General features: G+C 38.4%; 1 protein-coding gene across 1 annotated transcript in view; it reads left to right on the top strand.

Moving 5' to 3' along the window:
* obscna (obscurin, cytoskeletal calmodulin and titin-interacting RhoGEF a) overlaps positions 1 to 20,416 on the top strand; it is a 147,574-nt gene that overhangs the window by 23,437 nt on the left and 103,721 nt on the right. The window contains 8 exon segments of the mRNA XM_030131617.1: positions 714 to 977; positions 1,093 to 1,359; positions 7,495 to 7,764; positions 8,590 to 8,856; positions 11,666 to 11,932; positions 15,880 to 16,152; positions 17,676 to 17,939; positions 18,310 to 18,576. Coding sequence (XP_029987477.1) covers positions 714 to 977; positions 1,093 to 1,359; positions 7,495 to 7,764; positions 8,590 to 8,856; positions 11,666 to 11,932; positions 15,880 to 16,152; positions 17,676 to 17,939; positions 18,310 to 18,576 — 2,139 coding nt within the window.

Below are 20,416 nucleotides of genomic sequence, written 5' to 3'. Positions count from 1 at the left end.
CAATTAAAGCCCTTTAAGTTGCAACTAAAAATATTCAAACTACCCATGTGGTTTTCAAACCAAAACTTACAGGGGTAGACAATATATAAAAAGCAGACTGAATAACAAACACATCATGATATACCTTGATTTTATGCCAGCACAATACTACACAAAGATATAGAAAAGATCCTGCACATCCCCCCACCCCCACCCTGACCCTCTGAGCCACCCACAAACAGGGCAACAATAGAACCAAAAATAAAGCTGTAACATAAAGAAAATATGTTGTCCTATTAATCTGACTCTTCTTACTCCGCCCCAACGGAGGTGTAACGCTTAAACACAAAAAAAGAAAAAACGAGTTCCTGCTGCTTCTTTAAATTTATCTTTCTGATAATGTGACTAATACCGTGCAATGAATGGATGATTTATACAGGTTGTACTCTGCCTTAGCCATTGGTAGCAGGGATAGGCATTGACATTTAGCATGAAACACAAGCACAAATCCTGTTGTTGAACAGTCATCACAGCTGAATGTAAGGACATTTAACATACAGGATAACATCATAAAATGAGATTATCATTTCCTGATACAAAGAACAATCACACTAATAGACATACAAAGACCATACCAGATTAAGTCACTTGCGTAAGACTAATCAGTAATAAAAACACAACAGGGGCACTTAGTAATTTTTGGATCTGATTATTAACCCCTCTTTGTATTTCAGTGCGAACACTAAAACTGGTCAAACACATTGAGCCAGTGGAAATTGAGGAGGATGGAGCTGCCAGGTTCTCATGTGAGCTCAATTACGTCGTTGCAAATGTTGAGTGGCTCCTCAATAATGTCCGGATCTGTCCCAGTGCCATCAACAAGATCCAGCACATGGGCACTATCCACAGCCTCACGCTAAAAAAACTACGACCACAAGAAGGAAAAGTCACCTTCAAAGCAGGTTTTCTTACTGAAACAACAGCCCTAAAGGTTAAAGGTCAGCTATGACAGTAACTGCGATGTTTTATTTTGCATTTCATTGACATTATTCACTTGGTTTGCTTATTTCTGGGGAACAGCATTAAAAAAATCATGTGGCCTTTTCTACCCAGAGCGCCCAGCGGTGTTCCTGAGGTCTCTGGAGGATGTGGCTGGAGAAGAGCAAAGGGACGTCTGTTTACAGTGTGAAATTTCCAAAGAGACGGTGACCCCTGTGTGGAAAAAGGATGGGATGGCGCTGTCAGCTAATGACAAACATGAACTGCTCCAATATGGAAAGTCAGTGGCACTGATCATCCATTCACTGTCCAAGGATGATGCTGGACAGTACACCTGTGATCTGGGCACCAGCCAGACCAAGGCCAGGGTCATAGTTCACGGTGGGTAGTAGGAAAAATGTCATGCTTCTCTGACAGTGTGTTATCCTTCCCAAACATATTTGTCACTCTCCACACTTACATGGTGCAGAAAGACGCAGACCACTGTCTACTACTTATAATTTTTACATCACATTGAAAGGAATAATGTTAACCTTCTGAGACCCAGCAATGGTTGTCCTCTGTAGGGGATAGCAGTTTCACAGATTTACTTAAAGAGAAAACAAAAATGTTGTCTACTGTAAAGGCTAGCCCATTAAAAAAAATAAAACTTGTATCAGGATGTTTCCAATCAAGGCAATTATTTAATGTAAAAAAGCTAAAACTTTTACTTTCCTGAGTCTCAGAAGGTTTACCCACAAAGACCCAGAACTATATTTTTAATAATAACAATAATACATCACACTTGTATAGTGCTTTTTTGGACAGTCAAAGATGCTTTTTTTGCAGTAACTTCCAAATTAATTTTCCTCTACATTTACCCATTACAAAGTGATTCATCACCATAGATTATAATATTATCCTTTGCATTTTTGCAGTAAAAATCAAGTATTTTCCAATATTTAGTTTACTGACAATGTAGATGTTCCTTAAAGGTCAGAGTAAATTCAAAAGTTATTAGATCAAAATAGAAAAAAAATTAAGAAAACATGATATTTTCAGCAAAATATCTAATTAATTCTGCATAAAAACAAGCATCTACAACCACTGTCATTGACCAAACTCCATGGGTTTTAGTGGTGAATCAGTGTTGTAGCGGATGATGGTGTTTCCACGTTCCACTACGGTGACTATGGATGCATCTAAAAAAGACATCTGACGCTACTGAATGGCTGAGAAACTGCATTTTACTTCAAGCATTTAGATGTATTGAAAAGGATTAGTGGATCAACAGGTGTTTTGGCATTTTAGATCAGCAGATGCTTTTGCATCTTTGAGGGTTAATAAAAGCTAAATCAACTGTAAGTTGAATATTTAATATCCTTTAAATTCACATTTGGCTCAAAAAGTACTTCACTAGGATATACAGGGTGTCCCATAAGTCTCCATACATAGGAGACATAATACATTCCATACATATATGGTTCTAACATGTATTTCTTTATATTTCTTCTTTATAGTTCTACAGCAGTGGAGGACACGCATTGAAATGTGTTCCCGACAAAATGGCAGTCATATAGAGCATATTATATAAATAAAAATGGTTTATGTCAAGAAATGTTTATTTTTCCGATGTATGGAGACTTATGGGACACCCTGTAGTTATTAGTTATTAGTTTATTTATAGTTATAGTATACAACTAAAAAATGTTTTTACGCTTCATGCCTTTGGAAATAAGATGATTCCTATGTTTGATTTAATGACATTTTGTGAATCACGTAATTGGTAATGTTATAGTCAATATCAGTTCACAGTTGAATATCCTGGATCTGCAGTGTTTTAGATTAAAGAATAACTACAAACCCAATTTTAAAAGTATATATTTTTATTAATTTTTACAAAAAAAACACATAAAACAGCCCCCCCCGCACATCAATGAATTTACAGCAACACAGTCTTGACAACAATAAATTAATATGCTACAAATTAGGCATGCTTGATTAATTGATTTTAAATCGAAATCGTACTCTTTAATTAGGACGATTTTTAAAAAAGGGAAATCGTCAAATCGATTTCATCTCTCTCGTGCCTCCCAGCCGTGCGCCTGTGGGCTGCTGTAGGCTCCTCCTCCTATCTGTGACAGCGGTCTTTCACAGAAGTCTGTGTAATGACTGGACGTTAAATCTGTTAATGAACCCGCAGTAGTGATACCAATGTAAGCCGATGTTTCATGCACGGATCCTGCAATTGAAATATAGCTGTAAGGGGATCACTCATCTTCTGTCCCGGATCCGTACCGTACCATCATCTTCTGATCTTGGTTGTGGGGTCAGCAGCTTCAGCAGCCACAGCAGACAGCCCTCTGCCCAGACACATTCACCAGCTCCGGGGATATTATCCCTCCAGTGTCTCTTGGGTCGGTCTCTTCCACACACGGATCCCCCAATTTAAATAAAACTGCGTGTGGATCACTCATATTACGTGGTCCACGTGATGCCTGTCTTACAGTGGTATCACTTCTGTGGGCCCAGATATCCCCCCCCCCCCCCCCCCAAAAATAAATAAATAAATAAATAAATAAATAAATAAATATATGTATGTATGTATATATATAATATGTATATATAATTTATTTATCTTGCTAAATTTTTCATTCACAAATGTATGTTCTGTAAAATAAAACCAAATATTATTTATTTTTTGAAAGATGTTGAACTTTATTCAAAGCTGTTAGATAAATCTGGAACCAAAATGGCTATAAAAACCATCAGTATTTGTATTTGCTCTGATTTGGACATTGTACTGTAGTGTATTCCCCCTGGCAAACTTATGTTATTTTCTTGTTGTATACATTGTTTGTATACTCTAATTCATTCAATAAAGATTTAATGAAAAAAACTAAAAAAAGTAAAACTTATGTGGGCCCATCACGTGATACCATCACAGATTTGAGGTAGGGAGCGGTGCCTTGCATTGTGGGCTGCTTACAAAAATGGCATGCTGTCTTCTGTTGTCTTTTGTGGTTTTACCCAAAAATCGAAATTGAAATCGAAAATCAAGTTTTTAGAGGAAAAAATCAGGATTTTATTATTTGCCAAAATCGTGCAGCCCTACTACAAATTAGTAATCGTATATCAAATAACAGAAAGAAAAGTGTATGTAATGCAGAAAACAACAAGGTCAGTTGCTCACACCAGTCACCTCATAGAAGAAATTTTATCACAGGGTCCCATATCTGGTCAGACACTTTACCATTATCATCATTATAATACCTTAGTCTTTCCAGATGTAGCGTGTTTGCCAGTTCCCCCAGCCAAAGGTCAAACGTGGGCACTGAGTCCTTCCACACTCTCAACTTTTTAGCAATCAACATCCCAAACAAAACAACAACTTTCTCATTTTTATTGGCTGATGGTAAAGTAAACCCATTTTTTTGACAGTGAATAGTTCACTGATCACATAGATTTATGGTAATGTATAATTTTGATTTTTTTATTTTTTTTTTCATTAACATAGATATTGTGTTTAAACTACTTTTCCACCCAAACTGCTTATTTCCATCTACTTAAATTTGAAAATTCTGTTTGGACAAAATCTGTAATTGTGTCACATGTAATATATTTCACCTCAGCAGGTGGCCACTGACCCCAATATGTGCATCCACCAAAACAAAAATGTCCCCACATTTGGGGTTTAGATTTTAATCCTTTAAACCTTGACGTGTCTGTGGTGAGCATTCTGAAAGTATTATTTATTTTAAATGTTCAAAAAAATTAAACTGTTTGTTCAATAGGAAAATTTTAAAAATACGCTGATAGACTAGACCTTGTTCTTTCCATAGACATCTGAGAATACTCAGTGAACCCCCTGCTACCTGTGTAATGCAGGGCAAAACGCAGAGCAGTGAGTGAGACCGACTCGCTCGGGCTTTTTTCTTACACCATTCTGTTTTTGTCGTTTTTTGTTTGTACTGTTGTTTGCACTGTTGTGGTAATTTTCCTTTATTTTAGGGACCGAGCCGAAAGGTAAGGCCCTCTCACACAGTGAGAGGCCTTGCCTGCAAGCAAGGCCCTATTGTTATTCGTTCGTTTTTATATTATTATACTTCCGTGTTTTTGAACTGGATTTTGACCCCCTAAACATGCTCAAAAACTCACCAAATTTGGCACACATGTCAGGTCTGGCGAAAAATTTTATAAAATGTAAAAATTATACCCATAGGTGCCAAAATGAGCTCTCTCGCCCCCTACATACACAAAAATGGCCCTAGTGGCCACTAGGAATGTCATAGAAACATGAAACAAATGCCAAAATTTTCATCTCATCGAGCCCGAAAAATCTTGCACGGGTACTCATGACCTAACTCCAACAGGAAGTTCATAATTTGCCTTTCAAAATAAAATGCTCAAATTGCAAACTTCCAGTAGGAATGTCGTAGACACACGAAACCAATGCCAAAACGTTCGTTTAATCGAGCCCAACAAATCACATACTGACACCTATGAGCTATCTCCAACAGGAAGTTTGCAATATGCCTTTCAAAATAAAATTTTTAAAACCAACTCCGATGACACCGTTTGTCGTATTGACTTCTAAATAGCACCAAAAGATAGAGTGAACTCTCCTCAAAAAAGAGATCTTGTACTTTTTCCATAACTGTCTTAGTTTTTTTTTTACAAGCCCTCAAAGTTGCCATGTTTGGAACTCATTTTTCACTTTGGAGTTTGTCCCCACATGTGACACATCTACACGTTCACAGGACTCAGCACAACTCTCACATGCAAAAATTTTTGAGATTGAATGTACGGTTATTGATTTATAACAATTTGTTTATTTTCATACTTTTTCCACTTTAGACTCCCATTTGACCCCCTTAACATGCTCCAAAACTCACCAAATTTCCCATGTATGTCATGGCTGGTGAACACTTTCATACAATATCAAATTTAACCCCTTGGGTGCCAAAATGGACTCTGTAGCGCCACCTATGTACTAAAAAACACACAAAATCTGCCCTAGCGGCCAGTAGGAATGTCACAGAAACATGAAACAAATGCCAAAATGTTGGTCTGACTGAGCCCGACAAATCATACACTGACACTCATGAGCTAACTCCAACAGGATGTTGGCAATCTGCTTTTGAAAGTTACTCTACGTTTCTGCAATTACTGCTTATTCATTTCAGACTTTTGACACAAAAGTTATACCTCATTAAATTCCCACAAGTCTGCAGAATCCAAAAGTGCAAGAATTTTTCAGATACGACCTACGGTTATGGAATAATGGCGAATTTTTATACAGTATGTTTAGTTTCACCTTTCACAATGACCAAATCCCTATAAAACTCTTGCTGGTACTTCCCTGTGAGTGTGTTTCTATAGTACAGTGGTTGGAGCTGCTGTCTGCTGATCAGGAGAACCCTGGTTCAAGTCCCAGGTTGCCCAAGGTTTTTTTTTTTTTTTTTTTTCTTCATTTTAAAACAGGTTTTACTGCATTATATTGTGGATATTGGACATTTTGCACACATTAAAAAGTACATGGAGTACATTTTTTCAAAATAAAACCCCTATTAAAAATAATACATAATGTCTATTACATAACTTCTTTTCATTTTTATGACCAAATGCTCAACTCTTTTTACAATGTTTCTTCATTCAAAAGTACTCTTTCTCACACAAACACATGCTCACACAATAGGGTTTTTCCAAAATAATAGCCTTAAATGCGATAAATAATCACTTTTAGGCTCAATTATTCATATAATTTCTATTCATTTTTCAAACTGATTCTTTCTCTCACATACAAAACAAGTGCACATACACACAGAAGGGTTTCCAAAATAAAAGTCTCATTTAAAGGTGATGGTGGTTTCAGCAGAGGGTCGCTGGTGTTCTGTAGAGATGTAAGGAGGACAGACACTAAAGGGTGGGAACTGCTATCGGGACGGAGAGGTGTGAGTGGAGCTGGGGTGTTGACGGTCACGGGAGGCAGATCGCGGGGGAGGCGGAATGCCCGGTGCGAGGTCCTGCCCAATGCTGCTTGCTGCTTTAATTTTTTATTGTGTTTTTACAGGGTTTTGACCGTGTATTTGCTTTTTGGAGTTCAACCAGGTGCCAAAAAGCAGCTGCTGATTTAGAAAAAGGAACCTCAAAACAAAAACTACTGGGCCAAAATTCAAATCCTTGTTGCTGCTCACTGTGTTCATATTCAACATCCTAAATCTCTTATCGATGTACATTCTGAGTGCCGTATTTAGTCAAAACCTGTAAAACTTCAATTCCTCTCTTTGTCTTTTTTTGTTATTCCATCCTGTTTTGACCCTAAAACACACAGTAAAACAAAACCACTGAAGAAAAGGAACACAAGCACATACTCACAGCAGCTTTTATAAACCTGAAACAGACGACAATTCACAGCGGCACCTTTACCTGGAATCATGGCTCAGGGGTTAAAGAGTTAGCTGACTACTAAACATTAGCATGTTAAGCTAATCTGCTTAACTACGATACTGACTGATGGACTCTGATTATCTGCAGATTTGCATGTGTCCATTGTTCAGCGTTTAAAGACCACCCTGGTCCTGGAAGGAGAAAGCTGCATTTTTGAGTGTCTCCTGTCTCATGACCTTTGTGATGAGCCATCGTGGAGTATTAATGGTGAGGAGGTGGTCGCCAACAGCCGGATTCAAGTCGTCAACAATGGTCGGAAGTATAGGTTGACTCTTAAAGATGCCATGCTGTCTGATGCAGGAGATGTGGTCTTCACACTTAAAGACTTAAGCTGTAGGACCATGCTGTTTGTTAAAGGTAAGAAACCTCTCAGGTCACATGACAAAACTTTTACTGAGGTTTATCTATACATTTTTATATATATAGTATGCATTTTTATAAATACAATATTTGGTACATGCAATACACAGTACAGCCAATATTCTATTTATTTTTCTTATCTTGTGTGGTTTCATTGGGGATGTGAAAGGCTAAAGAAATACTGAAGCATGTAGCCTTTGGGTTTAAATTTGTCATCATATTTTATTTTTATTTAGTAATTTTTCTAATCTTAATTTTGTGTGTATGTTATCTGGTTAAATTAATTTAACCAAATAAGATACCGAGTTTAATACACAGCAACATAAAATGCAACACTGAACATGGTACAGTTTTTTTTCTCACAGATTTATATTATGTGCATACTTTATTTATATATATATTTATATAGTTTTCTACCTATTATATTTAACCTGTTTACTGTCTTTACAGTGTTTTTATCGTGGCCTAATGCAGAGTAATTTCGTTCTGCAGTGCTTCTGTGATGTGATGTGTGAATGACAATAAAGAATCTGAATGTGATTAACTTAATTTTTATTTAGAGTGTGTATTATTTGGCTATTGAAGCTAAAAGATAGTCAGATATGATTCTAAAAACTAGGGTCCCAAGCCTCTTGTGGTCTATGACCGATAATACGGGGAGGAAAGCAAAGCTGATATTTTTCCTATTTTATTTTGTTTATAATTGTGTAGGCATTTCATTGGGGTTAGTTTTAGTGATTTGAAAACTTTAAAATAATTTACTTGCATTTGTCTTCAGTTTTTCAGTTCAGTTGCCCTTATGTCTTTGTTTGTGTCCTGTAGAGAAGCCGGTGCACATCTTCAGGGAACTGCTGAATGTCAAGGCAGTGCCAGGTGAGGATGCAGAGCTGAGCTGTGAAATAACAAAACCAGAAGTCACCATCCGCTGGCTGAAAAATGGCCACGTGATCAGACAGAGTCCCAAGTATGAGATGAGTGTGGAAAAGAACCTGGCCCGACTGGTGATCAGGAACAGCACCATCAGAGACTCTGGGGAGTACTGCTGTGAGGCTGAAGGCGTCGCCTCCAGAGCCAAGCTGGACATCAGAGGTAGGAGCAGTGGCAGCTGGTGAAGTTATTTTTTGGTGGGCACAGTATGCAAGTCAGTTTTCAGATACGCTATAACCACATACTGCCACCTTACCGTGGTGGAGGAGTTTAATTTCCCAAATGATCCTAGGAGCTTTGTTGTTGGGGGCTTTATGCCCCTGGTAGGGCTCCCATGGCAAACAGGTCTTTGGTGACGGGCCAGACCAAGAGCAGTTCAGAAGCCCTTATGGTAAAGGAACAAATAAGGACCGTGACATCGTACAGTATGGCAAAGCTGGGGCCCCACCCTGGAGCCAGGCCCAGGGTTGGGGATCATATGCGAGCGCCTGGTGGCCAGGCCTTTGCTCACAGGGCGTGGCCAGGGTTAAGCTCAAAAGGACAATGTGGGCCCAACCTCTGGTGGGCTCACCGCCCGCCAAGGGAACCGTAGGGGACGGGTGCAATGTGGATTGATTGGCAGTCAGTGGCAGGGGGCTTAGCGACCCAATCCCCAGACACAGAGACTGGCTCTTGGGACATGGAATGTCACCTCACTGGGGGGGAAGGAGCCGGAGCTTGTGAGGGAGGTCAAGACGTACTGACTAGATATAGTCGGAGTCTCCTCCACGCACAGCTTGGGCTCTGGAACCCAACCCCTCAAGGGGGGCTGGACTCTCCACTTCTCTGGAGTTACTTGTGGTGAGAGGCGGCGGGTTGATATGGGCTTGCTCATAACCTCACAGCTCAGCCACCATGTGTTGGAGTTTACCCCAGTGAACGAGAGGGTCGCATCCCTGTTCCTTTGGGTCAGGGACAGGTGCCTCACTGTTGTTTTGGCCTATGGGCCGAGCAGCAGTGCAGAGTACCCGGCCTTCTTGGAGTCCCTGGGAAGGATGCTGGACAGTGCTCCAACTGGGGACTCCATTGTTCTTCTGGGGACTTCAACACCCATGTGGGCAGTGACAGTGAGACCTGGAGGGGGGTGATTGGGAAGAAACGGCCTACCCAATCTGAACCCAAGAGGTGCTCTGTTATTGGACTTCTGTGCTAGTCATAGTTTGTTGATCACAAACACCATGTTCGAGCACAGGGATGTCCATGAATGCACGTGGCACCATGACACCCTAGGCTGGAGGTTGATGATCGACTATATCATCGTGTCATGGACACTCGGGTGAAGAGAGGGGCAGAGCTGTCAACTGATCACCACCTGTTGGTGAGTTGGATCTGCTTGCAGAATAGGAAGCTGGACAGACTCGGCAGGCCCAAACATGTTGTATGGGTCTGTTGGGAATGTCTCACCTCCGGCAGAGCATCTCCCAGATCCTGGGGGAGGCTGGGTGTGGACATTGAGTCCAAGTGGACCATGTTTTATATATATATATATATATGTATATATATATATATATATATATATATATATATATATATATATATATACACATACATATATATATGTATCTCCTGCCATACCTAACCTACTGTATAGAATTATGGGGCAATAACTATAAAACTACTCTACAACTCTACACCCTCTCTTCATATTACAAAAACGTGCAGTCAGAGTATTACATAAAGTTGGCTATTTGGATCATACTCATTTATTATTCTTGCTGTCAAAACTATTAAAAGTATATGATTTGGTAATTTTTTACACAGCTCGACTTCTACATAAAGCCAATAAAAATCAACTACCAGCCAACATACAAAAACTATTTGCCCATAGTAAGGGGGGGCTATGACTTGAGGGGATGTGAGAATTTCAAAGTCCCAGCAGTCAGGACCACTAGGAAAAGTTTGTGTGTATCAGTGTGTGGAGTCAAGCTTTGGAATGGGTTGGGGGTAGACCTCAAGCAGTGTCCAAACATTCAAAAATTCAAAAAAATGTATAAAGAAATGTTTTTTTCTCATAATTTCTGGCTCAAGGAAGGATGTGATCATTATTTGGATTGTCAAGTTGTTTTATTGTATGGTGTGTGTGTGTGTGTGTGTGTTTATAAACATGGGGGTGCTGACGTGTATTGATGTACAACTGTAGACATAAACTGGTGTGTATGTATATGTGTATGTGACTGTATGTGTGTAGAGGTTTGTAGGGGTGTGTTTATGGATAATCACAATCTTATGTTGTATATCAAGTGATTAAGCACTAACAGTCTGTGGACTGGAATTGGGGGGTAGGACTGGATAAGCAGTGGCTTCTTCCTACTCCCTTTCAGGCACAGCAGTTCTTTTTTTCTATTATTTGATTTTTTATTTGTGTATTGTTTATTATTATTATTATTTTTTTTTTTTTTTCTTCCATGTGTTTGGTATTATGTCTGTGTCTGAAATAAACTAAACTAAACTAATATATATATATATATATATATATATGTGTGTATATATATATATATATATATATATATATATATATATATATATATATATATATATATATACATATATAAGCACATTGTGCATGTTATAATATTACATTATAACAGTATTACTAGTTTGCCATTTGTTTGTACTAATACTTTCCAATGTGCAATTGCTATTTTTTCACTACTGTTTTTTTAGTTATTGTTTTGCTATTTTCTTGTGGCATTTCTTGTGTGTATATTCAATGTTGTGCTGCTATTGAAATCTCAATTCCCCGAGGATCAGTAAAGTTCTGTCTAATCTAATCTAATCTAATCTAATCTAATCTAATCTAATCTAATCTAATCTAATCTAATCTAATCTAATCTAATCTAATCTTTCCTTTCTATGTCATCCCACAGTGCCAAACAAATGCTCAGTAACTGCAAAACTCCACGTAATATTTAACCTTCCCTGTCCTTTTCAGAGCTCCAGCACACATTTGCCCGAGAGTTAAAGGATACAAGAGCAGAGGAAAAAGGTAAAGTCATCCTGGAGTGTGAGACGAGGCGTCCGGCCAAACGTGTGACCTGGCTGAAGGGCATGGTGGAGCTGAGAGCTGGGAGGAAGTACGTCATGAGGCAGAAAGGCGTGGTGCTGTCGCTGACCATCACCACCCTGGAGAAATCCGACACAGATATTTACATATGTGACGTTGGTACCATGCAGAGTCGGGCACAGCTGACGGTACAGGGTGAGAACACAGGCCATCCACTGTGGACACCAGACTCATATAGTAACAGATGAACCTCTGGGTACTAGTTACTAAAAATAAAAATGCTCTTGATGCATGATGATGACAGTGCAGCCAAAAATACAAACACACTATTTTAGAGTTCCAGCCAGTGGCGATTTCTCATAGACTGCAAGGGAAGCCCGGCTTCCACTAAAATTATGAAAATTAAATGGTTAAATATGTTCGGTTGTGTTGACATTTTATTGACTACAAATGTGTTAGAACACGTTCATCTCAAAGATGAGTTCGTTCAGAATCAGCTTTATCACAAATCAACGGACGCGATGTTGTTCACTTCTCATCCATTCCCGTTGGGCTGTTTTCTCATTCGATCTCTGCTCAGTGCATTTGTCCGTAGACTGCGGGCATCTATGGGCTTCAATGGGACTGAATGGAACAGTTTTTTTCATTGCATCAAAACTGGACGGTAATTGGATAAATGCCATGATGTTGTCCTGCCCCCGGACGCCGGGCGTCTCTGGGAGTGAATGGAGCTGTGGGCGGAGCTCGGCCGGGCTGGACGCCAGAATCCCATGTGCTGATTGGAGGATCAGTCGAAAGGCTGAATCCCGTTTGATTGACAGCTAGTTTCAGATCTCCTCCTTTGCTGACACAGTTCAATTTAATACTGTCACACATTCTGCTGTGAAATCAAGAGAGAAACTACTACGAAATTACTCGTTCATTTCTTGCACTGTAAATAAAACACACTCATTGTACTTCCTTGTTTCAATTTAACATAATTTCAGCGTTTTCTTGTTTCAGTTCCATGATTTAATCATTTCTTGTTCGAGTTTAATATTGTTTTGTAGATAGTTAAATCAAACTGTCGGCTAGGTCGGAGTGAAAGGAGCATCTCTTGTTTAAAAAGGCTGAAGTCTTACACCCACAACACAATGGGCCAAGCAATCTAAGCAGCCCAGCTCTGATGGATATTGAGAGGACACTGGTCCAGTCCCTGGGAAAGACACCTACTTGGTAGGATAAGGTCACTGAGCATTTTCTTAATTTTTTTATTTATTTATTTTTTTTAATGTAAGCCGACAATGAGCTTCCCCTGTCTGAAAGACGAGCAGCCGCCACTGGTTCCAGCCATCAATAATTTTTGTAATCAATTAATCTATCAATTATTTACTTTGATTCAATTAAACAATTACTTGAATGGGCGAAAAAAAAAAAAAAAAATGTGAGAGACATGTCTGAAAATGACAAACAACTTGTACTTCATTCCAGAACCAGCTGAAACAACAACCACAAAAAGTTTAAAAGTAAAAGGATCTATAAAAACTATCTAAATAGCAGTAACAACAATAACAACAGTATAAAACTTTATATATAAAAATATCAATAGATATAAACGACAAACAAGCTTAATGACATCTACAAACAGTATGTGCACTGCAGTCGTCAACACATCTGGATCCAACTTACTACCAACTGAACCCGGAACTAACATACAACTGTGTGTTGATCCTGGCATCATGTGCGTCACAATAAGTGTCGGTGTGAAACACCAGAGTGGAACCAATGTTTAACGGCAGAGAAATTAATGAAACAAAGCTAATTGAATGCTTTTTTAAAATAACTGAAATCAATGAATCTATTAATCGTTTCAGCTCTATTTTAATCTAATACTTAATTCCATCTTAAATCTGTTTTTAGGTGTTGCTCAGGGTGTGAAGGACATGTTAAAGCCCAAACAAGGATTTTTTTTCACAGAATTCTATAGTGATCAAGAATGAAGACTGGATCTGTTTTTAAATTTTTTTCATTCCTTATTTGACAACATCCATTTAACGTTACAACGACTGTTTTCACTAAATATGGGCATTCATCATCCCTTCAAAAGAACTTAAACAAAGCTCTCAGGGAGCTCTGCTGAGGTCCCACAGTAACATTCCACCAACAGCATAATTATGCAAACATATACAGATTGGTTCATGATTTTCATGTTGCCTGCTGGGACCTACAATCTCAGACAAATTTTGCATGTTTTGACATATGGATTTGATATGTTTAGAAGAAAATTAGATGAGTTTTAACTGAAATACAGTGTTTTCTCCTTTATTACTTTCAAAAATGTAATAATAGTCAATTTAATTGGGCTTTTTTGAGGAGAATTTACAAAACTTTCTTCGTAATAATGTCAGATAAAACAAAACCCAAACTCCTCGGTGTAGGTAATGCTAATTATTACAATTAAGCTTTTAAAAAAGACTTGTGTAGAACCTTTATTATTTACCATTACTACCTTATTTGACTTTTTCATTAGCAACTCACAAATGAGCACATAGGATAGATTCAAGAATCATTAATTTTTATTATTAATTTTATTTTATAGCAACATGTTGCTGTGACTCACATGTTAGTGGAGACAGATGTGTTAAAATTATCTGTTAGAATTCTGTAGATTCAATGTCATTGTTTTTGTGTTAGGAAGAGTCTAAGGATTACTTACATATTAGATCAGAGTAAATAGGTCCTTCACTAAAAAATCCAGAAAGGATAAAAAAAAAATCTACAAAAAACAACGTTTGCTTTTTGAGGTTAGGGTGTGTGCATGCAGGGCCGTCATAACGCATGGGCCTGACAGGCACTTGCCTGTGGGCCCCACGAGCATAGGGGCCCCATGCTAATCTGTTTTTCAGTTTTCAATTTTTCAATCATTTCATAAAGATTTTTTTTATTTCATATTAACATTTTTCAACCATTTTTTTTTTTTTACAGATTTTTTCAAACAATATATAATTTTACTTAAAGGTGGGGTATAAGATCTTAGAAAAAGCAAGCTACATTTTGAAAATACACAATTCAAAAGTGATCAACATCCAAACCCCTTTCTTCAGACATCCCCCTGAAGCTGTGCCTCCAGAGTACTGGCACGTGCAGTGCTTGTTTCTGAGGGTTCACGATTGTTGTACAGCATCAATTCGCCTGGCCCCAACCCCGACCCCGGCTACGGTCCCGGCCCCAGCTCCGACCCGGGCTCTGGCTCTGACCCCTGCTCTGGCCCTGACCCCTGCTCCGGCCCCGGTCCCGGCTCTGGCTCCGGCTCCAGCCCCAATCCATGCATACCTCATTTAGTCTCCTCCGACACCCCCACTCTTACAGAACAGCTCCAATTCATACCTATCTGGCTAACGTTACATTTCCTAGTGATTGTATGTTAGTGACAAAACAGTTTGCCGGTGAACTTTACATCCTAATATAGCTAGCCAAGCTCTGGCTTCGTTTCCTGTACAAGTGCTCCAAGCCTCTGAGAATGCACAATTTATGCACAAAGAGGGGTACATGCGGAGGGGGGAGGGACAGTTGGCAGTCAAGTTTGATAGACATATCACGGTTAAATCATTTCGATGGACCAGTTAAAATGATTGGATGGTGTTTTTTCAGTCCTGTCCGTTCCACAGGTGACTAAAATTTTTTATTTTTGTGTTAGAGTATTTAATTAATTAGTTGTAATTGGGGTGTGACAGGGATTTTAAGCAATATAGTAAAAGTGCTCCAGGAAAACATCTCCCACCCCACCTTTAAGTATTACAATGAAATAAAGTTTAGTCGCACACGTGCTATCTATTCAGTTATTTATGTGAAAGCAATAATTGCATTAAACATCAAGTATCAAATAAAGTGCCAGTAAAAAAATATGTTTCATTTTTATTGACAATTTACATTTTATTCCGGTGAGTAGTTGTCGTAGGGACCCCAGTAGACTGCTTTGCCTAGGGGCCCATAACGCTGCTAAGACGGCCCTGTGTGAATGGTGTGCATATATTTAGGTGGATGAAATCTTCAACTTCATAACGAAATGTTACACTGTAAATACTTAAATGTATAGTGATGATGAATATATAACCATTAGACCAGTAAGACTTTGTAATTGATTCTTTCCATGCTTCTTTCAGACCAGAAGGTGTTGATCCTTGATGAACTGGAGGATGTTGAATGTCTGGAGGGAGACACAGTGACATTCAGATGCCGGCTCTGTCCCAGTGACTTTACTGGAGTCAAATGGTATCTGGACGAGACTCTGCTGTACACGAATGAGCTCAATGAAATCCAAATGACCCCTGGAGGTTACCACACACTCACATTTAGACAACTGGCTCGCAAAGACACTGGTACTATTTCATTTGCAGCGGGAGACAAACGATCATATGCCTCGCTGTTGGTTAGAGGTGAGCCTTCTACAGCATCTTTGATTTTTAATGTTGTTAGCCTTAAAGCATAATTGCCTAACTCATACACAAATAGACAAAAGTATCGGGACATGTTAAATTCAGGTGTTTCTATTCTAACAGGGGTCTGGGATACAAAACAATAATGACAAATGTCATAATATAGTTTTATATTGGGATAAATATCATATTGATTATTATTGATGTTTATATCTCAAATCAGCATGAACAGGACATCTTACAGCTGTAGCCATGGTGTGTCCCAGTATTTTTGTCCATAAAGTTTATAAACATTAATATTTCTTAAAAGTTTAATGGGAGATTTTTCTTCCAGAGAGAGATGTGAAGTAGATGGTTAGTTGTGGTAGAAAATTATTATTTAGTCCGAGCACAAAAAGTATTCTAGAAATTTAGAGGTAGAACATTTAAAATCATACTCATGGATAAAAAACAATCATTGTTGAGAGAAATGAAGTAAAAACCATCTCTGAGGCATTTTGGAAGCAAGGATAACAATTTAAACCAAACTAACCAATGCACAGATATTTATTCTAATATAAAACTATGACATTTGTCGTTATTATTTTGTATCCCAGACTCCTGTTAGAAAAGAAACACCTGAATTTAACATGTCCACATACTTTTATCCATATATGTATGACTTGGCAATTATGCTATGAGGGTAACGATTAGGGCTGGGTAAAAAAATCGATTTAATCGATCTTAGATCGATCTCATTTTAATTTTGCATAATCGATTAATACTGGATGAGAAAAAATTTTCAGAGCAGGAACGGGAATACACAGAACCGCGGGCAGCTCCATCTTGCGAACCCCTGGGGAAGACTTGGTCTCACTCGCGAAAAAGACGCGGTGGGAAACCCCCTCCGCTGGAGGCCCTCTGGCCTCAAACTCGAACCCGCAGTGTGAAGGAACTGACTGCCCAGCGAGTCGCGGAAGCTGGTCGTTCTTGGAATAATAACTTGGATCCATACTATCACCTATGGGTGAGTATGGAGTTACAGGAATAGTAAAGCTACAATGTCCGACCGCTGCGCTACCACCCCCCCCCCCCCCCCCCTCAAGTGAGTAGAAGCCTCCAGCCATAAAACAGAGTAAAGATGACAAAGTCTGTTTTGAGCCACTGTAAAAACATGGCAATGTTTCTGTGCCATTTGTTATTTAAGAGCACATTCAGCAATTTACTGCTGAAATTTCATATTTATTTCCTTTCTAATATCAATATTGATTCCAGTATTGATGTGTTGCATGACTGCAGTACTCAAATAATCAGGTTACAACTCAAAATTGTACTTTGGTATCTCTAAATTACTCTGAATCAATCAATTAATACTGAATCGAATCGATATTGAATCGAATTGTGATTAATCGATTCAGAACCTTATGAGTCGAAATCGAATTGATTATGGAAATTGGCCATGATACCCAGCCCTAGTAACAATAGGTATTTATATGTTCCATTTAACTTGGTCCTGGTTTCGCTTCATTACATTGTGTTGCCAGAGCGACGTCCCACCATCATTAAAGCGCTGGAGGACTGTGAGGCTGTTGAAGGAGGTGGTTTGGTTTTGTCTTGTGTTGCTTCCAAACCATGTCACATCCTGTGGTACAAAGATGGCTGCCTGATGTGGAACTCATCCAGGTATTTTGCCAGTCGTTCAGGATGCGAAGCTCGGCTAACCATTCGGGAAGTATGCACTGGTGATGCAGGGGTTTACGAGTGCAGCGCTGGCTCTGTGACCACCAGGGCTGTCATCACAGTAAAAGGTATGCTCACCATTTTATTGACCTACCTATCAATTGCTTACAGTAGCCTTAACCCTTTTACCCCTAAGCTTAAAATGGTCCACCTGGACTTTGTTTCTTATTTTGACCATAAAAAGGTCAGAAAATAGTGTATGCTTTGAGCAGTCCTTTTGCCCATTTTTCGTGAACACTTAGAACTTTCAATATTTAGTAATCATTTAAAATGTATGTTTTAATACTGTAATAACAGTTTAAAATGAAGAAAAACACAAAAATAGAATATTTGAGTTTTAGTAGAGAAAAAACACTGAAATTAAACATGGATTACAGACTTTGAACGTTGAATTGAATGAACCTGGGAAAATGATGTTGATTTTCTTCTGTCTTTTAGCCATCCCAGCAGAGTTCCTCCAGCCTTTAAAGAGTGTTGAGGCCAAAGAGGGGGAGACTGTCACACTGACCTGTGAATACTCTCTGCCTGGTGTCCTGTTTCACTGGAGGAAAGGTTTGGAGAGCCTCCGAGCTGGAGAAAAGTATGTCATGAAACAGAGGAAGACCATCAACTGTCTGACCATCAAAGCCTTGAAGCCTGAGGACTCTGGAGAATACACCTGTCAGTGCAGAGACCACAACACTACAGCAAGCCTCAAAGTGCATGGTAAAGCCCACACCATTCACCTCACATTGACCTTTTAAACTGATTCTGCTGTAAATGGTGAAGAAAGAGTGCCGCTCTTTGAACATCATTAAAACATTTTCTAATCTAATACTCATACATTACATTGTATATCTAGTTGAGATAGAACAGACTGTTTATGATTACTTTTACTTTTACTTTACTGTTTCTTATTTACATTGACACTATCTTAGCACTTTTGTTGCTAGATTTAACATTTTTTGTCAGACTATTCCAGCACCTTTTCTTTTTCTAAAATTACCAAGCAACAAATTTAACTACTTTTGAAAGTGGTTTGGAAACATTTATCATCTTTTGTAAAGTGACTCAACACTAAAACACACGCATGTTCCAAATGATTTAGTGTGTCCCAGTCATATAAACCCACAGTCTGTTTGTAACGGTAAAAGTCAGTGTTTCCAACTTAGATACTTGTTGGTATATTTAGTGATTTTTCAGACCCCTCTAAAGACTCTTCATCAAAAAAGCCACTAGTGACAACTCTATCCCCTTTTTCGCTGTTATTGGAGACTTTTGGAGACTCTGACACGAGACCACATATTGTTGTCTAAAACAAATTACTGCACTGAGTATAAATCAGTCCCACTGACATTGACAGTTTTCTCTTTTGACTCTTTTTGGTCCATTCAGATTGTTAATGTAAATTTAAAAATTAAAAATGTTCTGGTTATAAATGTTCATGTTTTACTGTGACTTGCTGTCATCTCCTAAGTGGACTGTAAGGTTAAAAACCAAACTGAAGAAAATGAAGATAAAAACTAAATAAACAAACAAACCAATAAAAAATAACCAAAATAACTCCTCCAGAGTGTCTCTTTTGGGTCACTTTAGCCGGTCCCCAAGACTGGATAAAGGAGAATGGTTGAAATTGGGACATTAAGAAAACTAGACTTGACACAGTATAGTTTGTTTGTAGTTCTAAACATATTTCGGGTGTTTTTATACTCACCTTTTGTCTTTAACACAATGTTATTCCTCTCTCCTACCTCGTTCAGTACAATTCCATGCACATTTACAATTCTGCAAATTATGTGATCATGTCATTTAGTAACTCTAGAGACTTTTAGGACAGAAAACAGGTACTTTCACCACTGAGGAGTCAGAAACACTGCTTATCTTGTCAATTCTGTGGTTAGTGTTTTTTGCATGCACTATTGAACACTGTTGAAATGGTCTTTTATTTATTTATTTATATATTTATTTTCTTAATTTTCTTTTTTTAAGCAGTCTTTTAGACCACCCAGTAACATAACAGTAAAGCTGCAGGAGCTGAAATCAGGGGGAAAATTCCAAAAGATCCCAACCTTCTTTCTGCAGCTCTTTCCTCTTAATGCAAATCAGAAAACTAAATATGACTATAGGTGACTACCATGGCTTTTCCATAACAGCATTTTTGTTATAGCTTGAAAACAAAGACAAAGAGTAAATGCAGACAAACAAAAAAACTTTGAAACATTGTAGCTTTAAGTCCCATAATTATCCTAAGTACAGGTGCTATATCAGTGTCACCACATTTACTTACCTTAACTAATAATAATGGGTATCAGCAGAGCAGCACTAACTAACCATGATCCAGCCAAACCTTAGCATGTATGATCATTAATTTCCACTTTATTTATTAATTTCCAAAGATATGTATATATATGATAAATGACATTTAGTGTCATAAAAGCTGATATTCGAAACAATACAATACACAAAAAAGTCGGACATCAACATGTATGTCCATGCATCGAATAATCCTATTAGTGCACAGCTATATCATTAATTATTTACCATTTATTGACAAAATGTCAACTTC

Source organism: Sphaeramia orbicularis, chromosome 4, assembly GCF_902148855.1.
Source record: "Sphaeramia orbicularis chromosome 4, fSphaOr1.1, whole genome shotgun sequence".
In the NCBI taxonomy this organism is placed as follows: Eukaryota; Metazoa; Chordata; class Actinopteri; order Kurtiformes; family Apogonidae; genus Sphaeramia; species Sphaeramia orbicularis.
This window is presented reverse-complemented; position numbering and strand designations above follow the sequence as displayed.